Here is a 15,679-nt window from a genome sequence, read left to right as displayed (position 1 = left end):
TTTTTTAAAATTTTACATTCACACCACCTTAATGTAGTTCTAGAATAGGCATTCTAAAAAATATTCTAAGCAATGACACTGTTAGGGTAAATGGATAGTCTCTTGAAGTGATGACTTATGAGGGGAGTAATATTCAGGTGGAGATAGCTGTTTAAAAAGTAGACCTTAGTCACATTTTACATGAAGACAAGACTGTTCAAAAGAAAATGTTGCCATTTTTCATTAAGGAGGTGAAATGCAGAGAAAAAAGAACACCTATAAACTCTTGGGTGGGAGGAAAATTAATAGAACTTTTTCGGGGACAATGTGGCAATCTCTATCAGAACTGAAAAGGCACACACCCTTCAATCTAGCAATCCCACCTACAATACCTTATCCTACAGATATAACTGTGCACATAGACTAGACACACACAGAGGGGCGTTCATTGCTGTGCTGATGCTAATGATAGGACAGAAACAATCTAAATGTCCTTAATAAGGAACTTGGTCAATAAATAATTATCTATCATTCTATACAGTCACTAAAAATAATTTGGTAAATCCACATGTACTGCTGTGGAAAGTTTTCCAAGACAGTAATTTTAAAAGGCAATGTCCAAATAAAGAAATAAAATAATTTTTTTTTTAAAGGCAAGGTAGCAGTATGCTCATCTTCTGTCTTTAAATATACATATACATGCATACAGGTCAAACAATGCTATAGCTTTACTAGAAGGATTCACAAGAGACTAACAACGGTTGATTTGGAGACATGGGGTGGGTAGAAAATTCACTGTATAACCCTTTTGTTTACCTTTTTTTAAACTATGAACTTGTATTCAATTTATAATACAAAAATGTTATCCTCTAACAAGCCTATTATTTTTTCTTTAAACACAATGAAGGCTGGAATCCAGATGCCAGATATTCGGAGCATTTTCTGCAGGAAGCTAAATTACTCCACTGGAATGGAAGACATAAACCTTGGGACTTCCCTAGTGTTCACAACGACTTATGGGAAAGCTGGTTTGTTCCTGACCCTGCAGGGATATTTAAACTCAATCACCATAGCTGATATAACTCTACCCTTAAAATATTCCCTGTCTAGAAATGTGGAATTGTCTCTTTGTAGCCAACTATAACATTGTTCTTTATGAACATTACCTTTGATACAGATGAGCCACAATATAAAAACCAAAAACTACTGTGTGCAAATTATACCTTGGACCATATAGGCATTGACTGACTTCTTTAAGTACATGTGTTAACTATGGAAATCGAGATTATGTGACTGAAAAACATAAAGGAACAGACCCATCTAGATACCAGTAATCAATCTGCTTAATTCTGAATAACAATTATATCCACAAATTTTTAAAACTTCTAAATGTATTTTTCACATGTAGATCTTTTTAACAGGTTGCCAATCTTTTCTTTTATAAAACTATTGCATTTAAAATATGGATGTCTGAAAAATAAAATATTCATCATTTTTATGACTTTTATCATGTTATTATTCTACATGTTAAATATAATAGAAGGTAAACTGACCTCAGGTTTAAAGGGGATAGAATACCACTCAGTTTTGCTACAGAAAAAGCCCATAACTTAAGGATAACAATTCTTAATATATTTTATTATAAAAGCCATCAGACTTTCAAATGAATTTTAAAATCTTTCAATATTATTTAATGAAAAAGTCTCATACTGTCATGTACAGGATATATCAACATTTACTACTCATCTGTCATGTTAGGAAAAACATCATTATTATATGCTTGGAAAATCCTCAAACCCATCTCTAGTGGATGTCTGTCATAATTTAAAGGGTATTTTCCCCATTCAAATAAAACAATCTATTGTAAAGCTACAATAGTTATATACCAAAGCAATACCTAGTTACATGCTTTACACAGTCCCGTGAAAAAATAATTTAATTGCTCCTAATCCCTGATGCAAGGCACTTCAAAGCACCTGCACAAAACGTCCATGTAAACAGCAGTACAGTATATCATTTAAATAACATAAATGACTTTTACACAGCTTGACCTAGACTTAAGGAAAAATAAAATCCATCACAGCCACAGCTAAAAAGCATGTTAAGATTCAAAACAAGAATTTGTTTCTCTCATAGAGAAGAGCAATCATATAACCTCCTGGGGGTGGGGGAGACCTCCTAAATATTTTATATTGATTGACAAAACAGCATGCTCCCTGGGTATGTATGAAATCAGAATATTCAGGAGTGACTGAGAGGATGCAAATGGCATTTCTTAGTACCCAGCTTTAGTATCTACCAGACCTAGTAGTCTGGATTATTTGTAGCACCATGGAAAACTCATTAGAAAATCACAAAAGTATATACTTCAACCTTTCCATGAGGTTCATTTAATTCATAGTAACAAACAGCAATGATGCAGATAAAGAATCTTTAAAATTATTGGCTTACTGGATTTACCTAGCAAGAAAAATTCTATATTACTTATTTTAGTACATCTCATGTACATAAAGCACCAGTTTAAGTGAGATTATGAAGTATTTCCAGCATCTTTTTGCTTAGCCTAAAAGTTCATTTTTTATTACTTTCCATGGCACATTCTTAAAGCCAAGGAAGATAAAACTAGAATGGTGATAAATATGAATGGAGAAATACAGTTCCTTCCCTATCATATTTATGTGTCTCAAGTAAAACATAGACGAGTGGCAAAAGGTCTACTGCATTCTCTGGAACCTGCCACCCCAGAGTAGTTACTGGCTACTAGAGGATTAACACACAGGGCTGAGCAGGTCAAAGCCAGGGCTCTGTCAGGTAAGGTACAGTTTTTACTACCGAGCAACTCACAAACACCACTGGTAAAGCAAAGAGGTCTGAGTGTGCATATAACTCAGGGAACCCTGAGTTTACCTTTAGTTACCACTAAAAACTAACGAATGAGACTCCACTGAGGCTTAACTTCATATACAAAAATCAACACATTTGCCTCTTTGACAGTGGTAATTATTATTAGCATGCCCTGCTTAGGTATAAAAGGGATGATGGTATATCTAGGTTTATGCACAGTTAAGAATCAACTATAAATATTCAGACTTGTATTTTAAAATTACAGATCAAAAGTGACTCCCAAAAGAAAATCAATTTCTTCATAAATGAAATATAGTATATAAAAAGCTGGAATGATGATTAATTCAAATACAAAAGCTAGTATACAAAAACCCTACTTTTTCTTCCAAACTACTTAGGTTCATAAGGTTCATACTACCACACAACTGTTCTACATTACAATTACACCACTAGAGTAAAATACTAATAAAACAGTTCAGTTAGCAAACTGAGGTTCTACTTGTTGACAACTGCATTAAAACTGCAGCATTTAAGCAGAGCTGAGAAGCACCATTCTTAAGCATGACTTTCTTCTTCCTGTTGTTGTGTTCCACAGTGATTATTAAACGAAGGAATCTGGTCTGTAAATGACTGGGTCATCCACTGCCCATTAGGAATGCCACTGAAAGTTGATTCTCCTCTTAACTCCACACTGTCAACTGCCAGAAAGACAAAGTTAGTTTATGCCATTTAGAAATTTTTGCTTTTTTTAAAATAGAGACTGGGTCTCACTCTGTCGCCCCCAGGTTGGAATGTAGTGGCACGATGACAGCTCTTTGCAGCCTCAAACTCCTGGGCTTGAGTGATCCTCCCATCTTAGCCTCTCAAAGCACTGGGATTACAGGGGTGAGCCACCACATCAGCTTCTTTGGAAGTTTTTTTTCTTTTTGAGATGGTGTCTCACTCTGTCACCCAGGCTGGAGTGCAGTGTGGTGATTTTGGCTCACTACAGCCTCTGCTTCCCGGGTTCGAGTGATTCTCTTGCTTCAGCCTCCCAAGTAGCTAGGATTACAGGTGCCTGCCACCATGCCCAGCTAATTTTTGTATATTTTAGTAGAGACGGGGTTTCACCATGTTGGCCAGGCTGGTCTTGAACTCCTGACCTCAAATGATCCACCCACCTCAGCCTCTCAAAGTGCTGGGATTACAGCTGTGAACCATCATGCCCGACCTGGAAGTTTTAAATGATCAAAGTAGGAGATTTTAACAGTCTAGTGAAGGAGAATTATTATTAAAATAGTTAAGCAAGCTTCCTGAATACAATTATAAGTTTCTGTTCTATTTTTCAGATACAGGACTCATTTGTTATTAATCCTCATTTGTTATTAAAGGAGGAAAATGCAACTAGGATGGCCGAGAGTTCATGACTTAAAGAAAACGCACTGTAGGCCAGGCACCACTGTAGGCAAGGCACAGTGGCTCATGCCTGTAATCCCAGCACTTTGGGAGGCTGAGGCGGGGCGGATCACAAGGTCAGGAGATCGAGACCATCCTGGCTAACACGGTGAAACCCTGTCTCTACTAAAAATACGAACAAAAATTAGCTGGGCGTGGTGGCGGGCGCCTGTAGTCCCAGCTACTCGGGAGGCTGAGGCAGGAGAATGGCGTAAACCCGGGAGGCGGAGCTTGCAGTGAGCCGAGATCCGGCCACTGCACTCCAGCCTGGGTGACAGAGCGAGACTCCATCTCAAAAACAAACAAACAAACAGAAAATGCACTGTAAAAGTCTGTGTAATTCAATGTGAAATAACCATCAATTTTTCACTATTAGTCACTAAATAAAATTTCATATTACCATTCCCATTCTTCAATCATTTACTCTCCTTCTATTAAAATCTTCCCCCCAATCCTGGCAAAACCGTCTTTGAAAGGAATACACATGTGGAGGGAAACATACTTAGCCCATTTGAAGAGAAGCCGCAAGGTTCACCATTGCATGGATTTTCTCCGTAAGCACCACCATATGCTGCCTCATAACCTGGATCATATTTTTCTTCCTTAACAGCCATCTTCTTTGCATCCTCTGTGAGGAGGGTAAAAAGGATTTAAAACTGATTTTGTACAACAATTTTGAAAGTAGCTTTATTCAGAAATAATGAACAATTATTTTTCTTGAATGTTCATATATACTGAGATACGTCTCTATTAATCTTTGAAACATAGCATATACTAAATAAACACATAAGAATTGTAAAATCTCTTATATTCATTAGGTAGGGTACAATATTTCTTACATCCCTCTGCTCTGGCACTCTGAAGGTGAATTATCTGTAGGAGTGCCAGAGTAGAGGGAAGACCTTGGTAAAAGGAGATTTTAACAGTGACTAATATTCATTATCAGAGCATTCTGGCTGCAAATATAATTGTTTTCTTTTCTCCTGCTTTTAAATCCACAACATACTTTCTGTAATACGTGTGTGTGTGTGTCCATTATCAGAGTGTGTGTGATAACATCTGTGTGTGCGTGATAATCATCCATTATCAGAGCACTGTGGCTGCAAATATAATTGTTTTCTTTTCTCCTGCTTTTAAATCCACAACATACTTTCTGTAATACGTGTGTGTGTGTGTGTGTGTGTGTGTGTGTGTGTCTATTATCAGAGTGTGTGTGATAACATCTGTGTGTGCGTGATAATCATCCATTATCAGAGCACTGTGGCTGCAAATATAATTGTTTTCTTTTCTCCTGCTTTTAAATCCACAACATACTTTCTGTAATGTGTGTGTGTGTATATATAGACACAAAATGAATAAAAGGAATGAGGACAGTAACGTACCTTGGGCAAGCTGTAGGTCAAATGTATACTGCACCTCTTGAACATCCATATTTCGTTCAATGCCTTTCAACTGATCTCTTAAGTCCTTCAGTTTTATGTAGTAATGAACTTTGTCTTGGGCTCGAGGAAACTGGGCACATCTTGCACTGGATGATGGCATAACATAGCAGAGCTAGAACCACAACATTTTATAACTTCAGAAATCTTAAAATTCTATTGAATTCACTCATATTGAGATTAGAGTATTTGTCTTTATTTGGGTTAACAACTTGATACTTAACTACATATAAATATATGTAAAAATCAATAAAAGTAGTTGCGTTTAAGTTTGAATTTGTAATACTGACTTATTACCAAGTCAGTAAGTAAAAAATAATGAGCCTCCTCCTAATACGCTGCCTCCTGGGTTCAAGCGATTCTCCTGCCTCAGCCTCCTACGTAGCTGGGATTACAGTGCACGCCACCATGCCTGGCTAATTTTTGTATTTTTTAGTGGAGATGGGGTTTCACCATGTTGGCCAGGCTGGTCTCAAACTCCTAACCTCAGGTGATCTGCCTGCCTTGGCCTCCCAAAGTGCCGGGATTACAGGCGTGAGCCACCATGCCCAGCCTCCAAATGGCATGTAACAGAGAATGATACAGTACTCTACAGGAAGTACTGAACTTGTACAATTTTAACCAAGTAGACAAAGGTGGGCCTTCATTTAAGCAAAAACCGGTGGCATAATAAAAGTTATCAATTGCACATTTATAAGAAGTTATAAACAAAAAAAAATTTTAAAGGAGAAGTTTAAATATATGTAGGTGGCAGAAACATTTTTAGGTCTCCACAAAAACCTGGCAGCAAATTAGCTTCTCCATCAGTTAAAATGTTGTATATACAACATGTAAATCTGTGCACTGTGTTGTTTTTTAAAAGTTGTAAACAAAACCTAAAACCATATTTAAGAAGCAAAATTGGGACCAAATGCCTGCAGAAGCTCTGTAGAGATGAGAGTTTGAAAAACACTGTTCTTTCATGATGACTTTGTGTATAAGACAACAGTACTGAATACCAGTTAGGTTGGCTGGAGGCTTGTCTGGGTTCTATTATTTATATGGCTCTAAAATGAAGTTGAGCTAAGATATATAAATGGGGCAATTAGTTTTCCTAATCAGGATCATGTCTGCGTTTCCACGTTTGTTTCACAACTGAGTACAAGGGCTAAACCATTTGAATTTGACAACTACATGCCATTAAATGTATTCTGAATGTAGTATATGAGCCAGTTCCTCTCAATATTTTCATTGAATAACAACATCAAGACATTTAGCTGACAAATGTTTTTCTTTCTAATAAACCCTAATAGTATGTGAATTAATTTACAACTATTAAAGCTGATATATAGATATTAAAATACAGTGTAAATGTTTTGCATGGCATAAATCACGACAGGACAAATAAGTAAATTATCTAGAAAAAAATTCACATTTAACTGATTTACAAACTCAATTTTAGGGACTTACAGTTTCTGTGTCTGGAATCTTATGGGGCTGAAGCCCAAATTCCAAGTTCTTAACCTTTACTCCAAAAACTTCTTTACTAAAAATTTCATAAATACCTAAAATGAAATACAAACATATTTACATTGCCCATAATGTTAGCAAAGAAAAAAAATAAAATTTAAAAGTAAATCTTACATTTTCCATTAAACACTGCTATTCGTGGCTGATATTTCTGTAATTTCTGTACTAGAATACGTCCTCCTTCACGAAATTCTTTACTAAAATTGAATTAAAAAGTAGTCAAAAATACAAATATGGCAATATTTTTAATACGCTAGATTCAGACAGCTTTCAATGAAAGATTGTATCGCACATTTGTTGAGCTCAGCTTGAACTAGACACATATGATGTTCCTAGAATATTTGGGGGACCAGCCTAGTCAAGGTTCCAACCCATAAAAACAAATGCTGTGTACTTACCTGGAGAGATCTTTGCTGCCAGGCGTCGTCCTTTCCACCATGTTGGTAAATCCAATACCATACTTCCCTGGTAAAGTATGATCATCCATATGGTTCAGCTGGACCTCGCTGAGCCCTGACATAAACAAACACTTCCCTGTGAAATGAAAATTCAGTTATTTTTTTTTTTTAGACAGGGTCTCGCTCTGTCACCCAGGCTAGAGGCTAGAGTGTAGTGGCACAATCATGGCTCAGTGCAGCCTCGACCACCGAGGCTCAAGCAATCCTCCCACCTCAGCCTCCTGAGTGGCTGGGACCCCAGGTGCACACCACCATGCTCAGCTAATTTTTGTATTTTTTGTAGAGACAGGGTTTCACCATGTTGCCCAGGCTGGTCTTGAACTCCTGGGCTCAAGTGATCTTCTCACTTCAGCCTCCAAAACTGCTGGGATTACAGGTGTGAGCCACCGCGCCTGGATTTAATCATCATAATTATCTTGCGAGATACTATTATTATCTCCTTTTCACAGGGGGTTGAGGCAAATGCTTGCCCAAGAATATATAGCAACTCAGTTTAGGAAACTTTGAGACTATTTTGCTTTACAATTGGTGATACCACTACCTCACACATAAATATACAGCAATAGACTAACAACAAACACCTTGACGGTGAAGAAATTTAAAAGTCCAAACTTCCCTAAAAAAGGAATTTTTTATAGGAACAATATGTTATTATTAGTTCCAAAACCACATTACTGTCAGTTGCCCTAAATGTTCTGAATGTTACCGTTAGATAATCAATTAGTATTTCCTTAGGGTATATTGTATACACTGATCTATTAGGCGGTATAAGGTGAGATGATTTACATACAAGACAGCTTATATAGAGAAAGTAATGCAACAGTAGTTACGCTTGTTTTTTGTTTGTTTGTTTTCTTGTTTTTTTGATACAGGGTCTAGTTCTGTCACCAAGGCTGGAGTGCAGTGGAGTAATTGTGGCTCACTGCAGCCTCTACCTCTCAGGCTCAAGCAATCTTCCCAATCCAGCCTCTGTAGTAGCTGGAACTACAGGTGTGCACCACAACCTCTACCTTATTTTTTGTAGAAATGAGATCTTGCTATGTTGTACAGGCTAGTCTCAAACTCCTGGCCTCAAGTGATCCTCCTGCTTTGGCCTCCCAAAGTGTTGGGATTACAGGCGTGAGCCATCAGATCCCGCCAACACTTCGTTGTAAAACTTACTCTAAAAATATAAGTCTTTACTACTATTTTATGCTTTCCTAGAAAATAATCAGCAGAAATCTGGAAATGTTAGTATTATGTCTGCGTTGCCACAGAGATGTACTATACTATCGTTCCTATGTCTATAGATAACAATTTTTTAAAAAAATCATTTTTAAAAAGTAATACAACTTGACCGGGCGTTGTAGCTCACGGCTGTAATCCCAGCACTTTGGGAGGCTGAGGTGGGCAGACCACCTGAGGTTGGCAGTTCGAGACCAGCCTGACCAACATGGAGACACCCCATCTCTACTAAAAACACAACATTAACCAGGCGTGGTGGCACATGCCTGTAATCCCAGCTACTAGGCAGGCTGAGGCAGGAGAATCACTTGAACCTGGGAGGCGGACGCTGCGGCGAGCGGAGATTGCGCCATTGCACTCCAGCCTGCACAACAGCAAAATTCCATCTCAAAAAAAAAAAAAAAAAGGTAGTACAACTCATTAGAAACAATTCAAACAAAAGAGAAAGTACTCTTATTCATGTCCCTCCACTCTCAGACTAAAATGTTAACAGTGACATATCATTTCAAACCCTCTTATTTTCATGTACAGACGCATACACAGAATATGAAACATGAATGTGTATTTACAGTCTCTTTCTTTTTAAAAACACAATTGGTTTTTTTGAAAAAACCTGTTAAAAAGGTATCTAATTTAAAAGTAAATTAATTTAAAAGGTAACCACTTACAAAAATGGTTTCCAGGTCCAGGGTAATGATGCCCTTTGTAAGCAGCCATTAGTCCCGGGTTTATGCCAATCTATAAAACAAAACAATTAAGACGTTTCATCTTAAAAAGTAGGACCTAAGCCTTAGGGTTTCTATGGAGGAGTGGTGGACAAAATTGAGTTGATTAAAATACAAATTTAATTGAGCATCATAAGCAATATCATTTACCAATCACTACTCTTGATCTGAACAAAGTATTTCATACATGGGAAAGAGATTTTCTTTATTTTAAAAGTTTTGCTGTTATTTTAAAAAACCAGTTTGACTCCTTCATGATCCCAGGCCTCTCGCCCTCACCAACTGGGCTGCTTTGAGTCTGGAAAGAGAGGTCCTGGAACAATCAATCAATCTGAGCCCATGTCCAGCCACAATTCTGGTTCTCAGCTTTCAACAAGCTCGCTCCACATCACCTACACAATTATTCACATGCTGATGTTTCTTACAGTTACTGACAAAAATAAGAGCTTAAAATCTGTGCTACCATTTATGAAGTCTCCACAGGTATTCAGTCGAAGTGATTCACATGGATTATCTCATTTACTTGCAACCCTATAAGGGAGTGGTATTATCACCCTTGGTTTATCAGTGAGAAAACCGGTGTTCAGAAAGTTAGTAAGGCTTACCCAAGATTATACTTGTGACAGGATTTGAACCCAGACAGCCTACATTTGGAGCCCACCCTCTTAAACACTCCCATATAACACAAACTCATGCAGGTGACACCATTTACCACCAAAAGGATTCTTAGAAATGGTCCTTTTCAGCAAAATGCTATTTGCAAGGACAACTGTTAAGTAAAGCTAATCCCCCAATACTACTTATAAAATCCAACGAGGACAAAGATCTTACAATGACAATGTCCAGATTGAAGGTCAAAATATCGGGGAGAGTCTTGGTCAGAAGTTCAGCTTCTGAAATACCATTAAAACGGTCTACTTTTCTTTTTACTTTAAATGTGTCTGTAATTTTTTCTTGTTTTTCTTTTGATTTTGCAGACTTGCCAGATTTTTTTGACTCAGCGGGTTTTTTGGGTTCCACTGGTTTTTTTGGTTCTGTTGTTCTGGGTTTTCTTTTTCTTCCTTTTGGAGCCTCTGAAACACAATTTCCAGAAATGCAGAAAATCTTAACTTAGAAACTTTAGCAGCTTTCCCAGAAGAGTTACCCAATAAGCACCTTTTGTACCTGTCTCCCCAAAATTAAACTCTTACAGTCCCAACATCAGTCCCCTCTGCACTATCCTCCCCGTCTTTCACCCTAGAACTGGGTTCACGCAATCCCCCATGCCTACTTTCCTTCCCCTGCTAGCTGTTTGTGGGAAGAATAATCATAGACTATTATTTTCTACACAGCATTACTTGGCATCTTAACCTTCTCAGGGATACAAAGTTTCTATGTATCATTTTATATAAATTCTAAATGTAAATACATAAATAAGCAAACAAGAACAGAAAAATAGAGAAACAGGAAGGAAGGGAAACATTTTAACTCAATTTCCCCAGTAGAAAACCACAAATGGGCCAGGTATGGTGGCTTATGTCTATAATCCCAGCACTTTGGGAGGGCAATTTGGGAGGCCAAGGCAGGCAGATCACCTGAGGTCAGGAGTTCGAAACCAGCCTGGCCAACATGGTGAAACCCTCGTCTCTACTAAAACTATAAAAATATTAGCCAGGCATGGTGGTGTGCACTGTAATCCCAACTACTCGGGAAACTGAGGCAGGAGAACTGCTTGAACGCAGGCGAATTGCTTGAACGCAGGAGGTGGAGGCTGCAGTGAGCTGAGATCATGCCTCTGCACTCCAGCCTGGACAACAGAGCAAGGCTCTGTCACCAAAAAAAAAAAAACAGAAAGAAAAACACAAATGGCTTGTGGGCTTGTTTTAGAGATGAGGTATATTCTGTTCCATACATAGTTGAAGAGAGAAATTTAGGGGTGCTCAGGATGACATCTCTGGGTTGGCAGTATTTTTCAAAAGGCAGGAGGAGGGATCCGACCTCAGGACCTAAAGCAGTTTCTCAACCTCCACACTACCGACATTTCAGGCTGCACAATTTTTTGTTGTGGGTGGCTGTCCTGCACATTACAGAACGTTTAATAGCACCCTTGATCTCTACCCACTAGATGCTAGTAGTACCCTGCCAGTCTTTATCATCAAAAGTGTCTTCAGACAATGTCAAATGTCCCTTGGGAGGGCAAAATCACCCTTGATTGAAAACCACTGACCTATAGTTGCCCAGCAGGAAGCCCTGGTTTTCTTACCCTTAATTATTTAACATTTCTCCTAACTACTCAGGCCTCTAACCGACTCTACTCCTCTTTGGCATTTCCCCCAGTCAAGCCTGTCAGGATACAGGCAGTCAGTCCCTCCTCTCTTCTGCCTCACATTGCCTTAGCCACTCCCTATGCCAACGGATCCACCATGATTGGCATGTAGCTGGGGAAGTCTAATGCGGAGGCAGAGTTATTAGATGTGTTCCTGCAATTAGTAAACCGAAACCCTGAGCACATTTCTCATACAAATACTGTTACACTGGAGAAAATCACTAACTTCTCTCCATCCACTCTCCCGCCCCCGGAATCTATGATTTTCTTCTAATTCTCTGTCTTGGTGAATGGCACCTCCTCAACCAAATGCCTATGCCAGAAACCTGGCAGTTACTTCTGGACTCCCCTTTCTCCCCCACTACCCTGCCATGCTCCCCCCAACCACATGAAACCCATTAGCCATGGCTAGGTAATTCTACCTCCTAAGTGTTTCCTAACTCTCCACCCCTTCAGGTCCTCCTCAGTACTCCCTTAGATTATTCAAACAGTGTCTCTAATCCATCTAATCCACTCATTGCCTCTGAGGTTTTTTGTTTGTTTGTTTTTGTTTTTGTTTTGAGACAAGAGTCTCACACTATTGCCCAGGCTGGAGAGCAGCGGTGCGATCTTGGCTCACTGCAGCCTCTCAGCCTCTGCCTCTAGGATTTAAGCAATTCTCGTGCCTCAGCCTCCCCAGTAGCTGGAATTACAGGCATGCACCACCACGCCCGGCTAATTTGTATGTTTTCAGCGGAGGCGGGGTTTTGCCATGTTGGCCAGGCTGGTCATGAGCTCCTGACCTCAGCCTTCCAAAATGCAGGGATTACAGGTGTGAGTCACTGTGCCCGGCCTGCCTCCAAGTTCTAACTTGTTGTCTACCAACCAATCTATCCTCTCTAGTATTTCCAGACTAATTTGTAAAGCACCAATCAAGTCAAGTCATCCCTTGCTTACATTCTCTCAACAGCTCCCTATTGCCTTCATGATAGAATATAAATTCTTCGGGATAAAAAACAAGCTTCAACTGTTCCCATCTGGCCTCATCTCTCACTATTTCCTTGTTACATCCCAGACTCCAAGGACACAGAATTGCTCTGTTTCTGGCCGTGCCATGCTTGTGTGTGTCCGTACCCGGCCTGTGTAGCCCCCTCAGCCTGGACACTTCCCTACTCTCATCTTCATGGGGATGAAGCCTCCGCACTGTCAGAGTTTCAGAGCCCTGGTGTTATTTCTCTGCTCCAAGAAGCGGCCTCTGAGCCGTCAGTCTGAGTTAGAAGAAGCCAACCCCATGAGCTTTCAGGGCATTCATTCTATGCCCCTCTTCACTATCAACTGTGCTGAGCTGTAACATGTATTTACTTATTCCTGTTCTCTATTAGATTATGAGATATTTTTGGGCAGGATCCATGTTCTTTTATTCCCCAGAACCTATCAGTGCTTAGCACATACTAAGTACTTAAAAAGTGGATTTGACTTTTTAACACTAAAATAGAGCTAAAATTCACCATGAAACCCTTTCTTAAATAAGCTGGCTGATCCGATGTTGAATTTTCTAAGCTCTCATGGTGAAACTACCTTGCACTGGTTCCTGAGCAGGAGCTGGGGCTGGAACTTCTTCTGGCATTTGCTGTTCATTCACAACTGCCATATTAGGAGCTTCAGCCATCATTTGTTGAAATGGAAACGTATAAAAAGCTTGAGCTTGCTGAAGGGAATAGCTGAAAGAATAATGAAGCATGAGACGTAATGATAAAATTACCCAAATGTAAATCCAAATGATCAGCTGTACAAAAGTCTTCAGTATAGTATTCAGTATTTTGTAACCAGACTAAAGTATTTATTTAGAGTGGATTACAGGGAGGAGAGATCTAGTCCTGTATGTACACATTCACCAAACTTTACTGAGTGCTTACTAACCTACCATTAACTCTTGCACTGTTTAATGATAAGATGTGTCACTGATAAAACCGATCAGTCCTGTCAAGTCAGCCCAGACTTTCTCTGAAATAGGACTGAGGGAATTTTCTAGCAGACAGACTTGAAAGGTCTATCAACCCATACAGGGTTAAGATGTCCCCAAAGACAATTTGTGCCCCTACTTTCAGTATCCTTCAGTATTTAATCACCCGAAGATCCCCTCCAATCTAATTAAGATTCTCTTTTAGTTTCTTTTTATTTGCCTGTTTACTTCTTTTTTTCATTAGTTTTTTTTGTGTGTGTGTGTGTGGAGACAGGGTCTCCCTCTGTCACCCAGGTTGCAGTGCAGTGGTGTGATCTTGGTTCACTGCTACTGCTGAGGTAGATCTCAAGGGATCCTCCCACCTCAGCCTCCCAAGTAGCTGGGACTACAGGTTGAGCCCCAATGCTTGGCTAATTTTTGTATTTTTTGTCCAGACAGGGTTTTGCCATGTTGGCCAGGCTGGTCTGAACTTCTGAGCTCAAGAGATCTGCCCACCTCAGCTTCCCCGAGTGCTAGGATTACAGGTGTGAGCCACTGCACCCAGGCCTAGATTCAATTTTTATCGGTGGTGGTATTGTTGTTTTGCTGGGGTTACTTTTTTTTTTTTTTGCCACTGCTATGGTTGGAATGTGTCCCCCAAAGCTCACATGTTAAAAACTAAATCCCCAATGCAAGTGTTGAGAGGTAGGACCTTTATGAGGTGACAAGGCTCGCACAGTGGCTCACACCTGTAATCCCAGCACTTTGGGAGGTCGAGGAAGGTAGATCACCGGAGGTCAGGAGTTCATAACCAGCCTAACATGGCAAAACCCCGCCTCTACTAAAAATACAAAAATTAGCCGGGCACAGTGGCATGCACCTGAGGTCCCAGATTTTTGGGAGGCTGAGGCAGGAGAATTGCTTGAGCCTGGAAGGCGGAGGTTGAAGTGAGCTGAGATTGTACCACTGCACTCCAGCCTGGGTGACAGAGCAAGATTCTGTCTCAAAAGAAAAAAAAAAAAAAGAAAAAGGTGATCAGCTCAAGAGGAGGGCTCTCCCTTCATGAATGGGTTAATGCTATATTATCACAGGAGAGGGTTCCTGATAACAGGATGAGCAGATGAGTTGAACCTCCTTTCCGATCTCTGTCACAAGTGCTGCCTCACTGTGTGATTCCTTCTGCCATTTTATGATGCAGCAAGATGGCCCTCATCCGATGTAGCCCCTCCACCTTGAACTTTCCAGGCTCCAGAAGTAGGAGCCAAAAAAAACCTCTACTGTTTATTAATTGCCCAGTCTACAGTATTCTGAAATGCAACACAAAACAGATTAAGTCACTGAAGAGGAACGTGAAATGGATATTTTGTAAATGTGTTGAATTTATGAAGGAAAAAACCTCTAAACCTCTCTTCTGAACACGATTTAAATTTTGTTCAAAGTATTCTGTTCAAAGGAAAGAACGGGGGTTTTCAAAGAAAACAATTAAAAAAAAATACTTCTCATGGCCTTAAACCACTATCTCATGGTGTTGCTATTAGCATAAAACCAGGGAAGTAAATACATATTTGATGAAACTCAAGTCACAGCAAATGCCAAGTAATGCCATTAAATAGGCAGGAGAAGAAAAACAGTAGAAAGTAAAATGGAAAAGTTTGGTCTACTATTTGGAGAGGAAAGTCATGTTTTCTATGGCAAGATACTTTACTTATCAGTTTTCGTTCTCATGACATTCACTGAAAGAGAACAGGAAGCTCAGAAATCAGATTAAAAAGGGAAATGAGGCCAGGCATGGTGGCTCATGTCTGTAATCCTAGTGCTTTGGGAGGGCAAGGCAGGAGGAT

The 15,679-nt window shown here is 39.5% G+C and overlaps 2 protein-coding genes across 9 annotated transcripts in view; one reads left to right on the top strand and one right to left on the bottom strand.

Moving 5' to 3' along the window:
- GLT8D2 (glycosyltransferase 8 domain containing 2) overlaps positions 1–1,477 on the top strand; it is a 74,126-nt gene extending 72,649 nt beyond the window's left edge. For 6 of the 7 annotated variants that reach the window (XM_015152545.3, XM_015152541.3, XM_015152544.3 and 3 more), the window contains one exon: positions 887–1,477. In XM_015152545.3, coding sequence (XP_015008031.1) covers positions 887–1,056 — 170 coding nt within the window. In that variant the 3' untranslated portion in view covers positions 1,057–1,477. 7 annotated transcript variants of the gene reach the window in all.
- Positions 1,478–1,596: 119 nt separating this feature from the next.
- The window catches only part of TDG (thymine DNA glycosylase), a 23,134-nt gene continuing 9,051 nt past the window's right edge, over positions 1,597–15,679 (bottom strand). The window contains exons 2-10 of one of the 2 annotated variants that reach the window (XM_015152623.3): positions 13,475–13,617; positions 10,444–10,685; positions 9,556–9,625; positions 7,604–7,739; positions 7,320–7,402; positions 7,146–7,240; positions 5,640–5,811; positions 4,760–4,885; positions 1,597–3,521 (exon numbers count right to left, since the gene is read on the bottom strand). In XM_015152623.3, the coding sequence (XP_015008109.3) occupies positions 3,379–3,521; positions 4,760–4,885; positions 5,640–5,811; positions 7,146–7,240; positions 7,320–7,402; positions 7,604–7,739; positions 9,556–9,625; positions 10,444–10,685; positions 13,475–13,617 (1,210 nt within the window). In that variant the 3' untranslated portion in view covers positions 1,597–3,378. The remainder of the gene's footprint in view (positions 3,522–4,759; positions 4,886–5,639; positions 5,812–7,145; positions 7,241–7,319; positions 7,403–7,603; positions 7,740–9,555; positions 9,626–10,443; positions 10,686–13,474; positions 13,618–15,679) is intronic. The other variant, XM_015152624.3, reaches the window with a different exon arrangement.

Source organism: Macaca mulatta, chromosome 11 (genome assembly GCF_049350105.2).
Source record: "Macaca mulatta isolate MMU2019108-1 chromosome 11, T2T-MMU8v2.0, whole genome shotgun sequence".
NCBI lineage: Eukaryota > Metazoa > Chordata > Mammalia > Primates > Cercopithecidae > Macaca > Macaca mulatta.
The sequence above is the reverse complement of the archived record's forward strand: the minus strand, read 5'-3'. Positions and strand labels throughout refer to the sequence as shown.